The 18,792-nt window shown below is 48.6% G+C and overlaps 5 protein-coding genes across 6 annotated transcripts; 4 read left to right on the forward strand and 1 right to left on the reverse strand.

The window, feature by feature from the left end:
* The first annotated feature begins 13 nt into the window (after positions 1-13).
* LOC117892628 (solute carrier family 2, facilitated glucose transporter member 7-like) lies at positions 14-683 on the forward strand. Its single transcript, XM_034798980.1, has 2 exons — positions 14-151; positions 207-683. Exons 1-2 carry the CDS (start codon positions 17-19, stop codon positions 681-683), a joined length of 612 nt encoding a protein of 203 aa, XP_034654871.1. The 5' UTR covers positions 14-16.
* A 5,242-nt stretch (positions 684-5,925) lies between these two features.
* Positions 5,926-7,385, forward strand: LOC117891375 (solute carrier family 2, facilitated glucose transporter member 3-like). Its single transcript, XM_034796812.1, has 4 exons — positions 5,926-6,628; positions 6,688-6,900; positions 6,957-7,059; positions 7,112-7,385. The coding sequence occupies exons 1-4, from the start codon at positions 5,960-5,962 to the stop codon at positions 7,363-7,365; spliced, it is 1,239 nt and encodes a 412-aa protein (XP_034652703.1). The 5' UTR covers positions 5,926-5,959; the 3' UTR covers positions 7,366-7,385.
* A 254-nt stretch (positions 7,386-7,639) lies between these two features.
* Positions 7,640-13,096, forward strand: LOC117891173 (TWiK family of potassium channels protein 7). 2 transcript variants are annotated; one of them, XM_034796496.1, is made up of 7 exons: positions 7,640-8,215; positions 11,321-11,770; positions 11,839-12,190; positions 12,248-12,483; positions 12,550-12,676; positions 12,734-12,835; positions 12,892-13,096. In XM_034796496.1, the coding sequence occupies exons 2-7, from the start codon at positions 11,466-11,468 to the stop codon at positions 12,961-12,963; spliced, it is 1,194 nt and encodes a 397-aa protein (XP_034652387.1). In that variant the 5' UTR covers positions 7,640-8,215; positions 11,321-11,465; the 3' UTR covers positions 12,964-13,096. The 2 variants fall into 2 exon arrangements, with proteins under 2 accessions (XP_034652387.1, XP_034652388.1); XM_034796497.1 differs by having other exon boundaries at positions 7,640-8,123.
* A 69-nt stretch (positions 13,097-13,165) lies between these two features.
* On the reverse strand, positions 13,166-14,621 carry LOC117891174. Its single transcript, XM_034796498.1, has 2 exons — positions 14,475-14,621; positions 13,166-14,403 (listed from the first exon to the last, which is right to left on the reverse strand). The coding sequence occupies exon 2, from the start codon at positions 14,331-14,333 to the stop codon at positions 13,191-13,193; it is 1,143 nt and encodes a 380-aa protein (XP_034652389.1). The 5' UTR covers positions 14,334-14,403; positions 14,475-14,621; the 3' UTR covers positions 13,166-13,190.
* A 230-nt stretch (positions 14,622-14,851) lies between these two features.
* On the forward strand, positions 14,852-18,669 carry LOC117892239 (CSC1-like protein 1). Its single transcript, XM_034798347.1, has 3 exons — positions 14,852-14,969; positions 15,862-16,793; positions 16,850-18,669. Exons 2-3 carry the CDS (start codon positions 15,888-15,890, stop codon positions 18,218-18,220), a joined length of 2,277 nt encoding a protein of 758 aa, XP_034654238.1. The 5' UTR covers positions 14,852-14,969; positions 15,862-15,887; the 3' UTR covers positions 18,221-18,669.
* The last annotated feature ends 123 nt before the right edge of the window (positions 18,670-18,792 follow it).

Consider the following 18,792-nt stretch of genomic DNA (forward strand, 5'->3'; position numbering starts at 1 on the left):
TATCTGTCAGAAGTCTATGAAAAAACTCACCACAATGGCCGAGGAGAAGCAAGGCTGGACAGCGTACCTGCTGCTAATTTGCATTTGCATCACCCTTGGGGCCGTCATTCCCATCGGATACTCGTTCGGCGTGGTCAACGCCCCAACCAAGGTGTGTGTAGCCATACCCAAGGAGAGCTCAAACCTCATTAGCCCCGCCTCATTAGTTCATCAGAGTTTGGATTTTCGAGTCAGCGCAGTCCAGATACACGACCGTCTTGGGCGACACACAGCTGACGACTCTAATGGCTTGCGTGGTGTCCATGTTCCAAGTCGGTGGCATTGTCGGCTCTCTGTTTGCGCCCTGCTGCAACACGAAGCTGGGACGTAGGGGCAGCCTACTGGTAGGTGGAGCTCTTCTGACAATGGCCGCATTGCTGCAGTTCTTCTGCCGCATGGCCAACTCGGTGGAAATGCTGCTGCTGGGGCGTCTAGTAGGCGGTATGGCAGCGGCCCTAGTCTACACCACTCAGCCCATGTATCTGGTGGAGCTGGCGCCGGCGGAGCTGAGCGGCAGCGTGGGCGTCTTCACTTGCATCGGCATCACCGGCGGGGTTGTGGTGGGGCAGCTCTGTTCCTTCGATTTCCTGTTAGGAACCAGGAAACACTGGCACTACGCCCTGGCTGGCTATGTGTTAGGTTAGGTTAGGTTGAGGCGGCTGTCGGGGATTGTCAGAGACCCGACACACTTAGGCCGGTTTCGGCCCATTGTGATACCGCATGTTTTGCTCCCTTCTCTCCCGTGAGACCCTATTTTATCCATTATCCCATCCGGATGCCCTTATGAAGCCTGCGATCCGTCTGGGACTTATTGTAGACATGTCCGAAATGTCATTTAGAAAAGGAGAGCCCAAGTATTGGAGTCTCCTTCTACTGAGAGCCGGGCAGGAGCAGAAAAGGTGTTCCACAGTCTCCTCCTCGTCCTCATCTCTACAGCTTCGACAGAAATCGTTATAAGGGGCTCCCAGCCTGTTTGCATGTGTGCCTATTAGCCAGTGTCCCGTAAGGGAGAGTATATGACTGAGCTGCACCTACTCCTACTGAGTTTGCAGAGCTCATCGGTGCGCTTCCTATTTATGTTAGGCCATGTTTGCCGAGTTATGCGACATAGTGGCACAGTTTGCCATCTGTCATTTGTAAGTTTCTTAAAGTGTTCTTTTATTCTGAGCTTGCAGGTGGCCATTGGCATACGAATATCCTCCTTATCATTGAGAAGGGGGATTGTTGTTCCAGCTCTGGCCAGCTCATCTGCTATACAGTTGCCTTCAATGTCCTGGTGGCCCGGGACCCATATTAGGCTGATGACGAACTGATAAGCCATCTCGTGAAGAGATTTGCGACAGTTCGCAACTGTGGCCGAGCTTGTCGTTATCGCATTCAATGATTTGATTGCAGCTTGGCTATCACTGTAGATGTTTATGTAAGTCGCTTCAGGGGTTAGTTCCTGAAGACAGCTCAGAGCTTCCTTGATCGCTATGACCTCCGCTTGGAAGACACTGCAGTGATCCGGGAGCCTGAAGGAGTAGCTTATATTCAGCAGTTCGGAGTATATTCCTCCTCCGACCTTGTTGTCAAGCTTTGAGCCATCAGTAAAAATTTGAATGGCTTCCTTTGGACCAGGCGGTCCCTCAAGCCAGTCGTTTCTGTGAGGGATGATTGTCTCAAAGGGGTATCTGTATACTCCCTCGGAACGCAGTAGTCCGTTTTGCAGGGACGATGTTGTTTCCATTTAGGATGGATGCATGGCCGGTGCGATGTGACACCCATTGGTCGGAGTCTCTGAGACGGATTGCTGCCATTTCTGCTTGCTCCTTACCTGCAAGGTCAGGGCTCTGCAGGCAAAGTATAGCATTTAGCGCATCCGTTGGCGTTGTGCTCAGAGCTCCACTGATGCTTAAGGCTGCAGTTCGCTGCACCTTGCTTAGTTGTTTTGTGATGGTCCCCTTCGATAGGGCAGTCCACCACACTATGACTCCGTAGAGCAGTATTGGTCTAACTATTGCTAGGTAGATCCATTGGACTATTCTTGGGTTCATGCCCCATTTTAGCCCAATGGCCTTCTTGCAAGTGTAGAGGGCTATCGTAGCCTTCTTCACTCTGTCTTTGATGCTTAGGTTCCAGCTGAGCTTTTTATCAATTACCAACCCTAAGTAACTGGCACTGTCGCTGAAGGAGAGCCTGCATCCGTTTAGTATTGGGGGGTTGAGGGGCGGGATTTTGTATTTGTTTGTAAACAACACAAGTTCCGTTTTAGAGGGATTAATTCCCAGTCCACGCGACTTTGTCCATTCTGACAATCGTGCGAGCTTTGCGGTCATTAGTTCGCAGAGTGTTTGAGGGAATTTTCCCGAGAAGATAATGGCAACGTCGTCCGCGTATGCTACCACCTTGCAGCCCTCCCTTCCAAGTCACACAAGATCTTATTGACGGCTATGTTCCATAGAAGGGGAGACAGGACACCGCCTTGCGGGGTGCCTCTGTTGACATACCTTGACTGAGTGGACGATCCCATTGTTGATGTCACTGTCCTGCATGTGAGCAATTGATCTATGAGCATCACCAAGTGACGATCCACCCCCAGGTCAGTCAGTGCCTCTGTGATGGCTCCCGGTATGACGTTGTTAAAAGCTCCCTCAATGTCTAGGAAAGCGATTAGGGGAGTATTCTTTGACGTGAAGAGATTTCTCTACCGCCGAGATTACTTCATGGAGTGCCGTTTCCGTGGATTTCCCTTTTCGGTAGGCATGTTGAGCGCCTGACAGCCACTGAGGTTTAATGGTTTTCCTCAGCTGCAGCCCGACTAGTCTTTCAAAGGTTTTAAGAAGGAAGGACGATAGACTTATTGGTCTGAAGTCTTTTGGGGTTGTGTGAGAGGGTTTTCCTGCCTTGGGTATAAAGACTATTTTAGCCTTTAGCCAAGCGCGGGGGATTTTCCCACTGTCAGTATCTTCCTGAAGATACTTTGCAGCCAGTTGATGGCCACGTCCCCGGCTTTTTGTAGCTGAGCCGGAATGACTTGGTCCGGGCCAGGCGATTTGTAGGATTTAAAGCTGTTTACTGCCCAGCTTATATTCCGTTTTGTGAGGATGTGCCCCATCGAGGTTTCCGGGCCTTCACTTGGGGTGTCTGCCGGCTCGATGGTCGTACACCCAGGAAAGTGAGTTTCGAGAAGAATGTGTAGGGAGTCCTCGCTAGAGTTTGTCCACGTACCATCAGTTCTCTTGAGATATCCCACCGAGGGGATGTTTTGACAGGACCTTGCGTAGCCTTGCGGCTTCTGACGTGTCCTCAATTTCGAGCAAAATTTATGCCAAGAGGCCCTTTTGCTCTCCTTGTTTCTTTTGTAAAGGGTTAGCTTACTTTTGTAATTTTCCCAGTGCGCTACCTCGCTGCTGCTTTTGGCTCTGTTAAAGAGAGTCCTGCAGTCTTTCCGGAGGGTATCTATATGTTTAGACCACCAGGGGGGTTTCTTTTTCCCTCTTGGTTTGGTCGAGGGGCAAGCTGTCATGAAGGCCTTATTGCAAGCTTCCGTGAAATTGTCTACAAGACGATTAAGATCGTCTTGTGTATCCGGGCATTTTGGGGCTAGGGGGGGGAGTAATTCCTCCATTTTGCGCTATACGTATCCCAGTTGGTTTTTCTTGGGTTTACATAGCTAGTGGGTATGGTGCTTTCGAGCGATAGGGTTGTCTCGATGTACCTGTGGTCGGAGAAGGAGTGGTCCTCTAGGACTCTCCAACTTTTAATAGTGTCTAACAGTTTGTGAGATAACAGAGTGAGGTCAATAACCTCTTGGCGGTTTTTTATAATGAAAGTGGGGTCATTACCCCGATTTCCAATAAATAGGTTGGAGTTAAGGATGAAGCTAAAAAGTGACTCACCCCTTACATTTGTATCCGAGCTCCCCCATTGGGTGTGGTGAGCGTTGGCATCGCAGCCTATTAGTAGGCTTGTGTCCGACCTCTCGCTATCGCTGACAATCTTGCGAACGAGGTCACTGGGAGGATCGCTTTCCTCATGAGCCATGTAGGACGACACCAGGTTCAGGCGTGTCCCTTGTAGCTCTAGGCTGGCCGCCGTGTTGTCGCCGTTGCTAAAGTTGTGGAGCAGAAAGATATTTAAGTGCTTTCTTGCTAATATGCAGGTTCTTATTTTACCTTCCGTTTGGGCTACAATTAGGTTGTAGTCCTTTTGTCGCTAATCCACAGACCCTGCCTCCTACCACCCAGGGCTCTTGGATTAGGACTATGTCTCCTCCGCTCGCGACTAAGCGGGAGTATAAGAGCAGCGGATGCTGCTTTACAGTGGTGGAGATTTATCTGCAGAAGCCTCAGAGACTTCATTAGAAACATTCTCCACCACTGTTATATCGGCGTCTGAGTCGTCGAGGATATCGTCCCGACACATCGCCTCAAAGTCGAGCAGCAGCTCCGTCTCCGAGGAGTAGCTCTCTAGGGCCGGCTCCGGCTCCGGGTCTACTTCCGGTGCCTCGATCTCCGAGGCAACGTCCTGCTCAACTGGTTTGTTGGCAGAACGCGCCTCGGCCGCTGCATCCGACTTGTAGACCTTCATGGTCACCGAGCTGAACCCGAAGTTGAGCTCTCCCCTGGCTGCCTCGATCGGGGCTAGCGATTCCTTGTTCAGGATCACTACCGCCTGGTTTGTGGGGCCCTTTGATGCCTCCACTTTAGCCACCTTCCAGTCTGAGGTTGGCAGTGTGGGGTTGCATCTCTGCAACATCGTTAGGATCCGCTCGGGCTCCTTGAAAGTGGGGGGTACCCATATACGGGCTCTGGGCCTACTTGGCACCTCGCTCCAGTCTACAGCGACGAGCTTCGCCCCTGCGTAGACCTCACCGATTTGCGCCACCGCAGCTTTGTATAGCTTCACGGAGCGCTCATCCTCGCAGGCTACCACTTTTATATTACCCTGGAACCATCCCATGTCCTTGCAGACTGGGGGTGGCCCGGGATCCTTCTCTAGAAGCTCGAAGCAGCGGTCGGCCAGTGCCGCTTCCACCCACTTCCATTGGCTTCTGGGTATTTTCCCCTCCGCGCTGCCTTTATCGAGAACGCCTATCAGCGTCCTCTCCTTGGCAATCTGCGCGAAGGATACGTTAGGTAGAATCCTGGATCGCTTCGCGGCAGGTCCGGGCGTCTCTTGAGAGCGTTGCCTCTTCTGTTGTGCGGCCACCTTCTGTGGCTCCACACTGAAGTTGGGCAACACCGTCGAGGCCCATTCTACTTTCTTCAGCCAGTCTGCTGTCGGACTGACTTCTTGGCTGGCGTTCTGCCGACGGAGTATGTGCCCAGCACTTCTCTTTTCGGCATAGCTATACTTTTTGGCTTGGACGCTGGTAGATGGCAAGTCCTCACCCGCCGCTTCACCGGAAGGTTGGGCAGCCGCAATATTGCTTAGCTGCCCTACCATGGTATCAGTTTTGGGTGTTGACTTTCCACCCATCCCAGGTTTGGGATGGGATCCACCCGGATTCGTACCCGCGTCTTTTGCCGTGCAGGTATTTTCTGCGTCTGAGCGGATCGGGCCAGGCCTTTGGGCCGCTGCCTTCTCCCGCTTGGGATTTCTCCCTGCAGGCATTTGGGGAGTGCCTCTCTCGTTTTTGTTTTTGTTTTTGTTGTCAATATTTGATAATTTTTCCATAAAATTCCCACGAGCTGCAGAGAAGGGGAACGGTCCACCCCGGCAGAGCTCTGCGTTACCCGGGTAAGGCATAATTAGAACAGGGGGCTGCCAAATCCCTGAGCTCTCCGTTCACGACTGGGCTAGTGTTTATACCGGGCCCCCAGCCAGGCTGACTCTTGGCACGGGTCGAGTGACACCTTAGTCCGGCCCGGTGTGAGGTGAGTGTTGAGTGAGGAGATACACGACCGTCTTGGGCGACACACAGCTGACGACTCTAATGGCTTGCGTGGTGTCCATGTTCCAAGTCGGTGGCATTGTCGGCTCTCTGTTTGCGCCCTGCTGCAACACGAAGCTGGGACGTAGGGGCAGCCTACTGGTAGGTGGAGCTCTTCTGACAATGGCCGCATTGCTGCAGTTCTTCTGCCGCATGGCCAACTCGGTGGAAATGCTGCTGCTGGGGCGTCTAGTAGGCGGTATGGCAGCGGCCCTAGTCTACACCACTCAGCCCATGTATCTGGTGGAGCTGGCGCCGGCGGAGCTGAGCGGCAGCGTGGGCGTCTTCACTTGCATCGGCATCACCGGCGGGGTTGTGGTGGGGCAGCTCTGTTCCTTCGATTTCCTGTTAGGAACCAGGAAACACTGGCACTACGCCCTGGCTGGCTATGTGTTACTCGTGATCATTGGCCTGACGCCGCTCCTCTGGTTTCCCGAGAGCCCCAGCTACCTGATGTCCAAGGGGAACAAGGAGAAGACCCGTGCGATTCTTGTGCGCCTGCGCAAGAGCGAGCAGCGCGCAGACACGGAGCTGGCGGAGATCGAGGCTGCCTCGGCCGTCGCAGTGGAGAAGAGCAGCCTGGCAGCCGTGATCCGCAATAGCAAGCTGACGATGCCCCTGATCATTGTGTGCTCCTTCCATTTGGTACAGCAAATGAGCGGAATAAATGCGGTAGGCAGTGGTGCATAGATCTTTCGCATTTCCAGCATAATCTTTCCATATCTTCCCAGATTTGGTACTATTCCGTGTCCATTTTTACAGATGCTGGGTTCACCTTGAAGGTGGCCTCGTGGCTGAACTTTGCCGAGGGTGTGCTTAACTTTTTCGTTGCCCTCTTCGGACCCTGGATGATGGCCAGCTTCAACAGGCGGATCATGATGATGCTCTCCTGCCTATTGTCATCCATTTTTCTGGTTTTGCTCAGTGTCGGACTGGAGCTAATGGTAGCAATTCCTTTGAATATCCGCATACATTTTACATGCTCGTACTTATCCCTTAGAAATCCTACCAGGAGGTTTCCTACGGCTGCATCCTCTTCCTGTCGCTGTACATTGTTGCCTTCAACTTCGCTCTAGGGCCCATGCCCTTCTTCATTGGTTCAGGTGAGTAACCAAAATTCCTAGGCTTTACATGTGCTATGTGACCCATAAATAGAGCTCCTCGAGGCCTCGCCACGTCCCGCTGCGATGGCCCTGGGCAGCCTGACCAATTGGTCATCCAACTTTCTGCTTGGCATGGTGTTTCCCCTCCTGCAGGCAGGCATTGGACCGTTTTCCTTCATACCCTGCTCTCTGATATGCGTCTATGGTTTCCTCCTGACCTGCCGGTACTTGCCGGAGACCAGGAACCGCGACCCCAAGGATGTGGCGCCCTTGCTGGAGAAAGGCCTCAAATCGAAGATCAAATAAAAGAGAAAGTAAAGTATTAAATATATTATAGCTTACGGTAGGGTATGCGCATATCGGTGGCAGAACCCCTAGAGTCTAGCCAAAAAGTAGCGTGGAATACGCTCTGCTCTCACGCTCTCTCTGGCACTCGACAGCATTCCTCTCCTCCACAGAGATGGGCGCACACGGCCAACAATGAGACGAGACGCGACGCGACGTCACAGGTAATGCGTCAAGATTAGCGCTTTGTGTATGTTGTCTATAAATACAGCCAGTGTGCCACAGTGGGCCACGGAGCGTCGAGGAGAGCGCACGCGGATTGCGAATGAGGCACTTGCTCCGAGATCGGGTCGAATCGGATTGGCAGCGGTAGGGCTACGCAACGCAGCGGCAGCACACGAAAGTGAATTGAAGTGAACAGAAATCAAGTAATGTGCGTTTAAAAATACACGAAATTACGAAACAAAAACAAAAACAAGACCGCTGTTATTTGTTGTTTGTTGTGCAGCAACAGCATTAAATAATTTCCAATAGAATAGAATTCCAATCCCAAATCCAAATCTGAAGGCATCATTCGGTGCGTTGAATAACACTGATAAAATAATATACAGAAGCAAAAGCAGAGGCAGAGGCAGAGGCGGCGTGCACAAACATAAATATCGTCGTTCTACATGTACAGTTCGAAAATACATCTGATCGGAGCGAAGCGGAGCGGAGAAGAGCAGCATTGAGATAGCGGTGCTTTCTCATTCATGACGTCACGGCCACGAGTGCACGAGGTGAGCATCTGGCAAGGAAGAACGCAGCGCAGCGCAGCGGCAGTCAGTGACGGCCAAAACAAAACGACTCTGCCAATTGTCATAATAAACAGGTTTGTAACTTGCATTAATAGCAATGGAATAGAAATGGTCTCCCGCCCGGCACAGGAGGCTAGGATCAGCTGTCAGCTAACAGGGTGAAATAGTGCAGAGGGTGGCACACGCAACTCGATACGCATTCAATACACGCAGTGTGCGGTCAATGAACGGAAATTAGTTTTTGGCTCACATGGTGTCCCGTCCGTGTACTGTCATGTCATTTGGCGGCTTGGCCAAAGTATTCTTGCCATCAATATGCGTGGATGTGGATGTCATCGTTGTTTCTTATTTTTGTAATGTTTTTTTTTTGTAAGTATTGCGATATTAGTGTTTCATTTTGGTCTTTTTCGTCCGGTAGTATAATTAAATTTGAAAATCTCTTCTCGTGTAGCCGCTGACACTTAACATTCTGTGCCTGTCTGTCATATTTAAGCAGCTTTTTTCGTTTCTAATTTTCTTCTTGGCATGGCAAATTAAATGCTGAAAATTAATTGTGCAAGTCTGCCGGCTGAAGGATCTGCATTGTGACTCAGCCTGTGTGCCTAATGAGCCCCACAAGCTGTATGCGGGCACAGACAGATGATTGGCAGATGGAACGTAATACGAACATAAATCGCGAACTCTAAGGAGACCCAACTATACCATAGGGGAATTTCCGAGCAGCGCTAGTCCTTAGCTACACAAAAAATATGTTTCCATGAGTGCTTTTCCAAGTGATTTCATTATTTTTCGCACAAACCATCCCAGAATCCATGACGCATTTTAGTTCTTAACTAGAAGTCCAAAAAATAGTTGAAAGAGCCACTTCTCAGAAATAAATAACAATGGGAGAACGCTGATCGGAGTAGGGGCTTAATCGACTACAATTCACTAGATATAGCATGTGCCTCTATATATCGATTGGTTTGTTCTCTCCCACCAGTCCAATACAGCCATGACCCATGGGCAAAGAACATCAGATAAAAGGCATGCCAAACCTGAACTACAATACGTTAATTAGGGAGCAGTTTCCGCCATCATCATCTTTGATCTTTTTTTTGGGGGCTAATCTTTGGATTATTTGGGTTAGCAGAACCGCCAGCATAAATGCCTTGGAAGTCTTTTCAGAGAGCAATTATAATTAAAATATTTACGCAATGCAAAACAGATATTTTGTGCAATAGAAACGGACTTTACGGCCTGCCGGACCCCAGACAGCGAACGCGCATTGCGCTTAGCCATCCAAAAATATCTCGGGTGGAGAAACTCGTCAAGATTGCCATTTAATTGCTGACAACAAAAACCGGGCCGGACTGCACTCCGCCGCACTCTGCAATGACAGGCTTTCCGATGAACCTAATTCAGCAGCACCTACGCTGGGATGTTCTTAATTATTGTACGAATACCAAGAACACACTCGAAGGCATTCCATTTGGCAGGGGGCAGCTTTTTAGTTCAGTTCCGCCCCTAATGTGTTTTTCTTTTCGTGTCCAAGTCTTGTGTGTATTTTTGTTAGCTGTTCCCCCGCCCCTACTCTACCCAACCCACGAGTATTTGCCCAGTTTTTAGCTTGTGTTTGGATTCTGAATCTCTTTTAATTACGAGTATGAACACAATATGTTTTTGCTGTAAATAATGAAAACATCGATCGCAAATTGATTTGAATTTATGTTGTATGTTCGCTGCCTCACCTGGCCGTGTAATTGCCGCTGTCCCCTCACAGCATGCGTAGTGGAAGTTCTTGGCGAATCCATAAAATATGTATGCCCAAGGCCAGTTCCAGAAACTTTGGGCGGCAATAAAAGTGTTTCTCAGGCCACAAATTAGACAAATGACTGTGGTTTGGCGGCTGGGGCAAAGCAGAAGTTTATAAAAATAATCTCAAATGAACTCGTATTTCACACCCACTAAATTAAACCTTAGAAAACGAAATGAAAAACTAAACAACAACAGCAGCAGCAGCAGCAACAGCAACAAAAGGCGTTTTGGCGTTTGGCAACCGCTGCCACAGACACAGACAGCGAATCGCATCGCGTCGCATCGTTAGGAACTCTCCAATTTGACGCCATCTCGCTACGCCATTAATTCTTGAATGTAGACGGATGTCACCCTCCGTCCACGAGAGAAAATTGAAATACCACACACAAGCAGTAGATCGATCCGTTGGAATGAGATGATGTGACTGTTCCATAGCCCAGCTGCCAAGATTGTAGTCCAATAATTCATGTTCATGTTGCCCATTTATTAAAAACATACGAACATTGTATAAAGATAGATCGGGAAGAACTCCATAGGCATCCTTTCGACTTTAAGATGCCCTACACCTGAGCATCTCTTACCAAATCGTTGTTTTTAGAGTATTATTTAAACAGGAAACAGTTTTTGTTGGTCTTCCAAGGAACTAAGAAATTTAATAGTAGAACTTTTAACGATTTCTTAATTTTTTGTAATGGTACCAAAGTCTCGAGCAAGTCGATTGTGATATTTCGTTTTTCATCCTCTAATGGTCAAATCATTTCTAAAAAGTGATTCAAATACACAGGCATCAATCCTTTACAAGAAAAGTCACTTGCTATTGCTATGATAATGATCCATACTGCACATAAATACAATCTCTTGGTTACGTTAGGTTACAATACACAGGTTAGGTTACACATAAATTCCCCTCCGCAAATCAGAATGGAATCTCTAATAAGATAGATTGAGCAACGTCTACTCGTAAACCACGAGTGTGCAGCAAATTGTATCCGAACTCTATTCGGGCAGCTCTAAAACAATGTATCAAGTTTTTACGAGTACATACATATGTATGTGTTAAAGATCGTATATTGCACGATAATCCCAGACTAGACTATAAAAATAAAACACCTACTCGTACTGGCAAGGCAACATACTCGTTCATATGGACACAGCACATAAATACGAATACGAATACTCATTCGTACGTTCTGAGTCCGTCCGTCATTGCGCGCAAAGATTTATGGCTGCTAAGCACTTTGATAATATAGCCCAAGCGTTTTGTTTATTTACCACTTTGTGTGTTTGGGCTAAACGGCGAGTAATCACGGATATATTTAGCGATAGGTGTGCAGGAAATCCTGGATCGTCACTTATGCTCTCTGATATCGCACCTTTTGCAGCTACACTGCCAAACGCCCAGTGCCGATGGGTGGCAGGCGCAGGACACTCGGCTCGAAGCATGTCCAAGCAAACGCCAGTGGAACGCCCAGCGAAATCGGAACGGAAACGAGCTGCTAAGCGGACCGCAGCTGACCGGGGCCAGACATGTCCTCACGGCGGAGCTCGTTCCGCCGGAAGGAGAAGCCAGCATTTCAAAGGTTCAAGGATCACTGCCGCCACTTCACGGCCTTTATGTTCAGCAATGTGGGCATCATACTGCTAGTCACCTTCTACACGATTGGGGGCGCCTTCATCTTCCAGGCCATCGAAATCTTCGAATACGAGCGACTCAAGTCGCAGAAGCCGCATCGGTTCATCGAGCGCAATGTCAGCGGGGAGTGCCTCACGCGCATTTGGGAGCTGACGGCCGAGAACATTAGTTTCTTCGACCACCAGGCGTACAGAAAACGGTGAGAAATGGCCGCCAACAACTAAAATAATTCCAAATTCCAATTAGCTCCCATTTGAATGCCTTCAGTGTCAATGATGTGCTGCTGGAGTACCAGCGGGCGATTGTAAAGAAACAGCTGAAGGGGCCCGATGTGGAGCAATGGAGCTTCTCCGGGGCCTTCCTCTACTCGCTGACAGTCATCACAACGATCGGATATGGCAATATAACACCGCACTCCGAGTGGGGTAAGTTGGCGACCATTCTGTATGCCATCATCGGTATGCCCTTGTTCCTGCTCTACCTCTCAAACATTGGCGATGTGCTGGCCAAGTCCTTCAAGTGGATCTACTCCAAGGTCTGCCTGTGCCGTATATGTCCTGGCGTGGCCAAGCGCCGGATCATACGGGAAAGACGAAAGATGCGCCACCTTGCGAGGGCGGTGAGTGAGATCTGGCTCCTATCACGTGGAGGGTCACACTTACATTATTCATTTTAGCTCCAAATGCACCATATGGAAAGTGGCGGCGGGAGCAGTAGCTACTCCAGCAGTAGTTCTACCACCAACAGCAATAGTAGCAGCAGCAGTACCGACTACACGAAGAGCTCTCATCCCAGCTCCAGCATCGTGGATTTGGCGTACAGCGGATCCGATTCGGATATCGAGCGAGAGATACGCGGCAGCACGGACGAGATAACTGTCCCTCTGACAGTCTGCATATTCGTCATGGTCGGGTAAGAGCTTCTGCAAAGACTGCCATCTACAGGTCCTGTCAACACCTAGCGCTAATTCTCCATCAGGTATATTATGTGGGGTGCCTTGCTCTTTGGTCGCTGGGAGGACTGGAACTACTTGGATGGCAGCTACTTCTGCTTAATCTCGCTCAGCAGTATTGGATTTGGTGATCTGGTGCCAGGTGATCGGGTGGTAAGTGCACCATTAATACAAATTAACAATCTATTACTGAGGCATTTCTTCCGATAGATAACCGCCGATAGGGACAAAGTTGAGGTCAGCTTTATCCTCTGTGCCGTATATCTTTTACTAGGAATGGCCGTGATTGCCATGTGCTTCAATCTGATGCAGGTAAGTGTTTGTATCTTGATGGATTTGATGTATATAATGGAACATATTTTCCACAGGAGGAGGTTGTCCACAATATACGAGCCATTAAACGGGGATTCAAAGCCTGCTTCCGTTGTCGCAGCTCTTAGAAGCCTTTAAATTACGTTTTATCGTACAAAATAATTATTCTAATTTATTGTCTTAGATAGATTTGTACATATTTATATTTGGACTAAGTAGGACTTAGAATACATCATATTCAATAGGTATATTTATAAAAGGGACACTTAATGCGCAGCTGCACCCCAAGACATTGCCCATTTGCCTGGAAGGGCGAACAGTAGATTTTGAAAACGGCGAGGCGACCTGCAATAAATCACGTTAGCTTCATCCATGGCTTTGGCTTGTTACTGGATATATGCTGCAATCGCTTTCGTTTCGCCAGCAAACACTTCACCTCGTGGTCGAGTTCCAGCGGAGAGCTGGCGGACAGCTCTGCATAGTTGGGCACTGTGGTGGCACGCTTGTCCATGCAGGCATCCTGAAACTGTTTGACCAACTCTTTGGCCATTGTTCCTTGGGCCGATGTAGTCAGCAGGTCAAAGGCCGTGCCCTTGAGTGCCTCAAATTGTCTTCTTGTTTTCGCAGTCACCTGCTTTTGGACGATTCGCTTCTTGACAACAGGCGTGCTGATAACGGTCTTCACTTTGTACGCTGGAATGCTCTTGTTGGCATCCACAATGAGTTTCCGATTGCGCACCTCTAGCTTCATGACCGGATTTGGTACCTTTGTCGCAGATGCTGCCGGTAGACGTTTCTTCTTTTGTAGCGGTGACCAGGTGGGCGTCGGCGTGGATTTGCTGATCGCGTTGGGCTTGCGGCGCGTGTAAGTGCGCTCCGGTGGCGGCTTACGCATAGAGCTTCCCAGCGGTGGAATTTGGTTCACATTAGAACTGGAAGTGCCAGACACACTCCTCGAGTCTGTGTTGCTCAACATTTCAGGCGGCAGAAGCGCACCAGGGGACTCCAAGCTGGAGTTGGAAGTTGACATGCCCAGATGAGGAGAAAAGTCCTGGATCTCGGCTTCAAATGGAGTTGCTTGGAAACGCGCTTGTTCTGGTGTCAGTTCCATGGCCTTGTTTCCACCGCTGATTCGACGAATGGAAAGTGCTGTTGGCGTGCTTCTCGCCAGAGGTGTAGACGAGTTCCCCCTCTGCGATGTTCTCAACGGAGTGCTGCTTACAGGCTGAACCACACAGCCCGCGCCGCCTCTTAGTACTAACGGGTATGTGGTCAGGCTGGACTCACTGCAGCACCGACGATTCAGCATGATGTTTTGCATCGTTATCCTACCTTTGACAATCTGCGGCATGAACAGCTCACTTTCATAGCCCGGACAGTCCACCAGCACCACCGTCTTTCCAGACAGCAGCTTTATTTGGAATGTTAGCTCCGCCCGCGGACTCTGGCCCAGCAGCGCCGGCAACGACGGCATCGATTTTGGTGGTATGGGCGGCATTCTCGCGAATTAATGCACGCCGTCCGATGAAGTTAATTTTTACCAAACGCAATGTCAAAGTTGTGGAAAACTGTTTGTGTGATGAACGATAAGAACAATGTAAACAACTAGGAATAATGTTTTGTTATAGGATTGACTTACGAAAAAGAGCGAAGTAAAACAAACAGTCAACTTGCTGGGAAATCTCCGTCGTCTATCTTATAAATAATAAATTTTTTTGGAATTGTTTTGAGAATTTTGAATTTGTTGACCAACAAAAATGCTTCGATTACACCCGGTGGTGGCATTTTCCAAATAACATAGGGTTGCAGCGTCGATAGTTTCCCCTCGCTTGAAGATTTTTTAGAATAAACCGTCTCATGCATTGCAATGCAAATTTAAGAGAGCCTAAAGTACGTCCTATCCTGTTATTTTCTTGTTTCGTTCAATAACCAAATACAAATTAAATACTAATAATATTATATATTAGTTTCGATAGCTAACAAGATCGTGCTATCGATGGTAGCGATTGAACGAATGCTCATCTCTAAGAGCGAGAACGCAACAACACTTCATACAATTTTACGACTGCAATCTGTTTTTGATGTATAATTAAATAAAGTGAGCAACAACAAAGAATTGGTTTTAGTGGACAAGGTATGCAACAAAAGAACTCAAGTGGATGCCAGCGTGGCAGATAAACCATTGGACAACCATATTCGCAATCAGAGTGAAAGCCAAAAAAAGAAGCCAAAGAAAGTGGATAGCACAGCACTCACACACACGCAACACTCCAACTGCTGTTAACTATTAAATATAATTATATATTTAATAAAGAAAAAAGCTCAATTGGTGCAGTGTTCAAATTTCCAAACGTATTTGCTCATGTTCCACACGTCTGGCTCGCCCAAGGCGAAAATGAAATGTCGATGATTCATGCTGCCGCCGAATAACAAAACAAAACGCAAAAAAAGAGAAGGTGGTAGACGAACCGAACTGCCCCACCACCATCACATTGGTCTCTCCTAGTTATCTCATTCCCCCGTCCGCCCCTTTCCAACGAGCAAGAAACATGTTTAAAAATGATTATCTCATTTTAAAAACTTCAAAATGCACGAGAACATCGTTCTTGGGCTTTAACGAGCGTTTGCTTTCTTGCTTATACGTTTATAATCCTAAAAAGATAGTTTATCTTTGTTGCCGTTTCTGGAAAGGAAGGGAAAACCCACAGTGCTGCAATCAATCAAAGCAAAACGTTTTGTAGACACTTTGTAAGAACAGCATCATCTGTGGACTTTGGCTACTTTGACACACTGACCCCAAAAGATAAATCTGTGCAGCCGCAACCTTAGAAAATATCTACCCAAAGTACGATGAATCGACTGCGGAAAGTGCCAATTATGAGGTGGAATGGTTTGGTTGATCAGCTGCCCCACAAGTGTATGCTTATCAGCTCTGGGGCTTAGGTTCCTGCACGACACGACACGAAACGAGTTTTATCGCTTCTGGAAAGAGAACTTTAATAATTGTGACTTTCTTTGTGTTTCAGTGAGCTCAGTTATTGCGCGAATCACAATGTCGGACGCGGATAACCTACCCTACTGCTCTCAAGTGGCTAATCGCACCTCTTTCTTCACGAGCGCCTACAATGGAATACCGGAGACTCTGATATTGAATACAATATTCTGGGTTTTGCTCATTCTGCTGTTCACAACTCTGCGGCATCAAGCGAGCGACTTTGGCCGCCTGGCGCTGGTCAACAGCAATGGCAGCAAGAAGCGCTGGACGGAGATATTCTATTCGCGAGCGACCAGCATTTTAGAGCCCCAGCCAGGCACCTCCACGCAGGCCACACCGCGACCGAGCGTCAACTCTCAAAACAGCGGCGACTCCACGCCACTGTCGCCGGTGCAGCCCGAACAAGGTCTCTTTGGCTGGATTTGGGTCACGTTTAAGCTGCGGAAGGAGACAATCTTACTGCACACCGGCCCCGATGCAGTCCACTACTTGTCCTTCCAACAGCACTTAATGGCCGTCATGTCTCTGGTGACCCTCATCTCTCTGGCTGTCATTTTGCCCGTGAACTTCCTGAACGGGCCCAAGGATACGCCGTACGATGTGAATGCCTTTGGCCGGACAACAATGGCCAACCTGTCGCCAGATTCTCCTTGGCTCTGGGTGCACACAATCATTACCATTTTGTACATTCCACTGGTGGTGCTAATCATGCGGCGCGCCTCTGGCCGCAATGCATTCAAAAAGGCTGCCACACGGACAATCATGATATCGAACATCTCGTCCAGCGATCGCAACAAGACCGTAGTGCGCAACTACATGCAGGAGCTCTTCCCAGACGTAACCATCGAGAGTGTCAGCATTGCGTACAACATTTCTCGTCTCTATGTGCGCAACGCCGAGTACGAGAGGATACACGATGCTCGTGTATACTGTGAACACCATCGGAATCGGGACACGTTAATGGTAAGTGGATTTATATAGTGAAAGTTCTTTAATTGCAATCATATCTCTCTTGGCAGGCCAAGCCGGACATGTGCTCGTGCAAAAAGGAGAATGCTTACGAATATTATCAGCGAGAGGAGCGTAAATTATCGGGGGATGTGGCCCGTTTGCGTGCCTCCACAATGAACGAGCCGCTGGACATAGCCTTTCTCACCGTGTCGACGGTGCAGGAGGCGCAGAACATTGTCACGCACTTCACGCCCGGCACGTACCGCCAGTGGGAAATGATGTTTGCCCCGTCGCCCGACGACCTCTTCTGGGAGAACCTCAATGTGAACAAGAGCCATTGGTATTTGAAATTCTTTTGCGTCAACTTTGTGCTCTTCCTGTTCCTGTTCTTCCTCACAACGCCGGTGATGGTGGTCAATCTGCTGAATAGTCGACCCTGGCTGAAAGATACGGAGGGCAAAATCTCACCCTTGGTGTCCGAGTTCCTGCCCACCCTGATGCTGTGGACGCTCTCCGCGCTGATGCCGGTGATTGTGGCCATTTCGGACAAGTGGATGGGCCACTACACACGCTCGAAGCAGAACTACTCAATCATGACCAAGTGCTTCAGCTACCTGTTGCTGATGATTCTGATATTGCCATCGCTGGGACTGACCTCGGCCCAGGCCCTGCTGGAGTGGGGCTTCACCAACGAAACCGGACGCTGGCAGTGCATCTTCCTGCCGGATCGTGGCTCCTTTTACGTCAACTACATCATCACTGCTGCGTTTATTGGTACTGCATTGGAGCTTTTGCGATTCCCCGAATTGATTGTCTACATTTGGTCTCTGCTGAAGGCCAACTCCAAGGCGGAGACGCCCCACATCCGCAAATCCATATTGATCGAGTTCCCCTTTGGTACCCACTACGCATGGACCACGCTCGTCTTCACCATTGCGATTGTGTACAGCATCTTCTGTCCGCTCATCATGCCCTTTGCCATGGTCTACATCTGCCTCAAGCACTTCGTGGATCGTCACAACTTGTACTTTGCGTACGGACCCTCCAATATGATATCCCGCAAGGGCGGCAAGATCCACTCAACGGCGGTGACCATGACCAAGTTCTCGGTGGTGATCCTGGTGTTTGTGATGGCCATGATATGCTACTTCCGCGGGGACGATGGCATGGCCCGCTTCCTGCTGCTCATCATCAGTTTGGCCATAACCCTGACCCTGTTCACGTTCATGTCTCCCATTAAACGTTGTGCGGCCACCCGTCGTCCCAGCATTGTGGAGATAGCTGGCCCGGCCCCCGTCTATGTGCCCGACGTACTCAAGGATCATGGCATACGGACCAGCAGTGTGCGGCCCTCAGTGGCCGGTTTCGGCGGTTACGGCTCGGACAACGTGTCTGACTACGACAGCTCCCAGTATAGTGTGAACAGCGTGGAGACGTAAGCGGTGCCCAAAGCGAAGAAATTACATGTATTTTTTGTATATGGTAGTAGCAGCATAATGCTATATCTGTAGTCTAAGCCACTGAGAGCCTTTTCAAGTTGACACAAACAAAAAAAGAGGGAACACACGAGGGAGGAAGCAGTACATATTGTGATATCTGAATCAACCTCGTTTTCGTTTTAAGCTGACCCCACGCGACCCGCTATATATTTATTTTGAGAATTGTATATACTCTATTCTACTCTATCTATCTAACTGTAGCCCCATAATATTTTATTTGTATATATTTGATTCATTTGCTAATCGATTGCTCTAAAATGAGTTGAGAGATGCTTGCAATAATAATAATAATGATAAGCTAGTGAAACACACAGTGCATTATATTATAGATGTTTTCACGTAATTTTTTATTTATGGTAAATAAAAAACTAGTTTATGCGTATCCATTTTACATACAGAAGTTTCGAGTACCAATTACGAGAGCTATTATTTAATTATTTAAATATATTTCCATTAGAAAATTAGCCTGCAAGTGTCTACTCTTCTAACCGATCTTTGAAGAAGAATCTTAA

The sequence above is a fragment of the Drosophila subobscura genome, chromosome E (genome assembly GCF_008121235.1).
Source record: "Drosophila subobscura isolate 14011-0131.10 chromosome E, UCBerk_Dsub_1.0, whole genome shotgun sequence".
Lineage (NCBI taxonomy): Eukaryota > Metazoa > Arthropoda > Insecta > Diptera > Drosophilidae > Drosophila > Drosophila subobscura.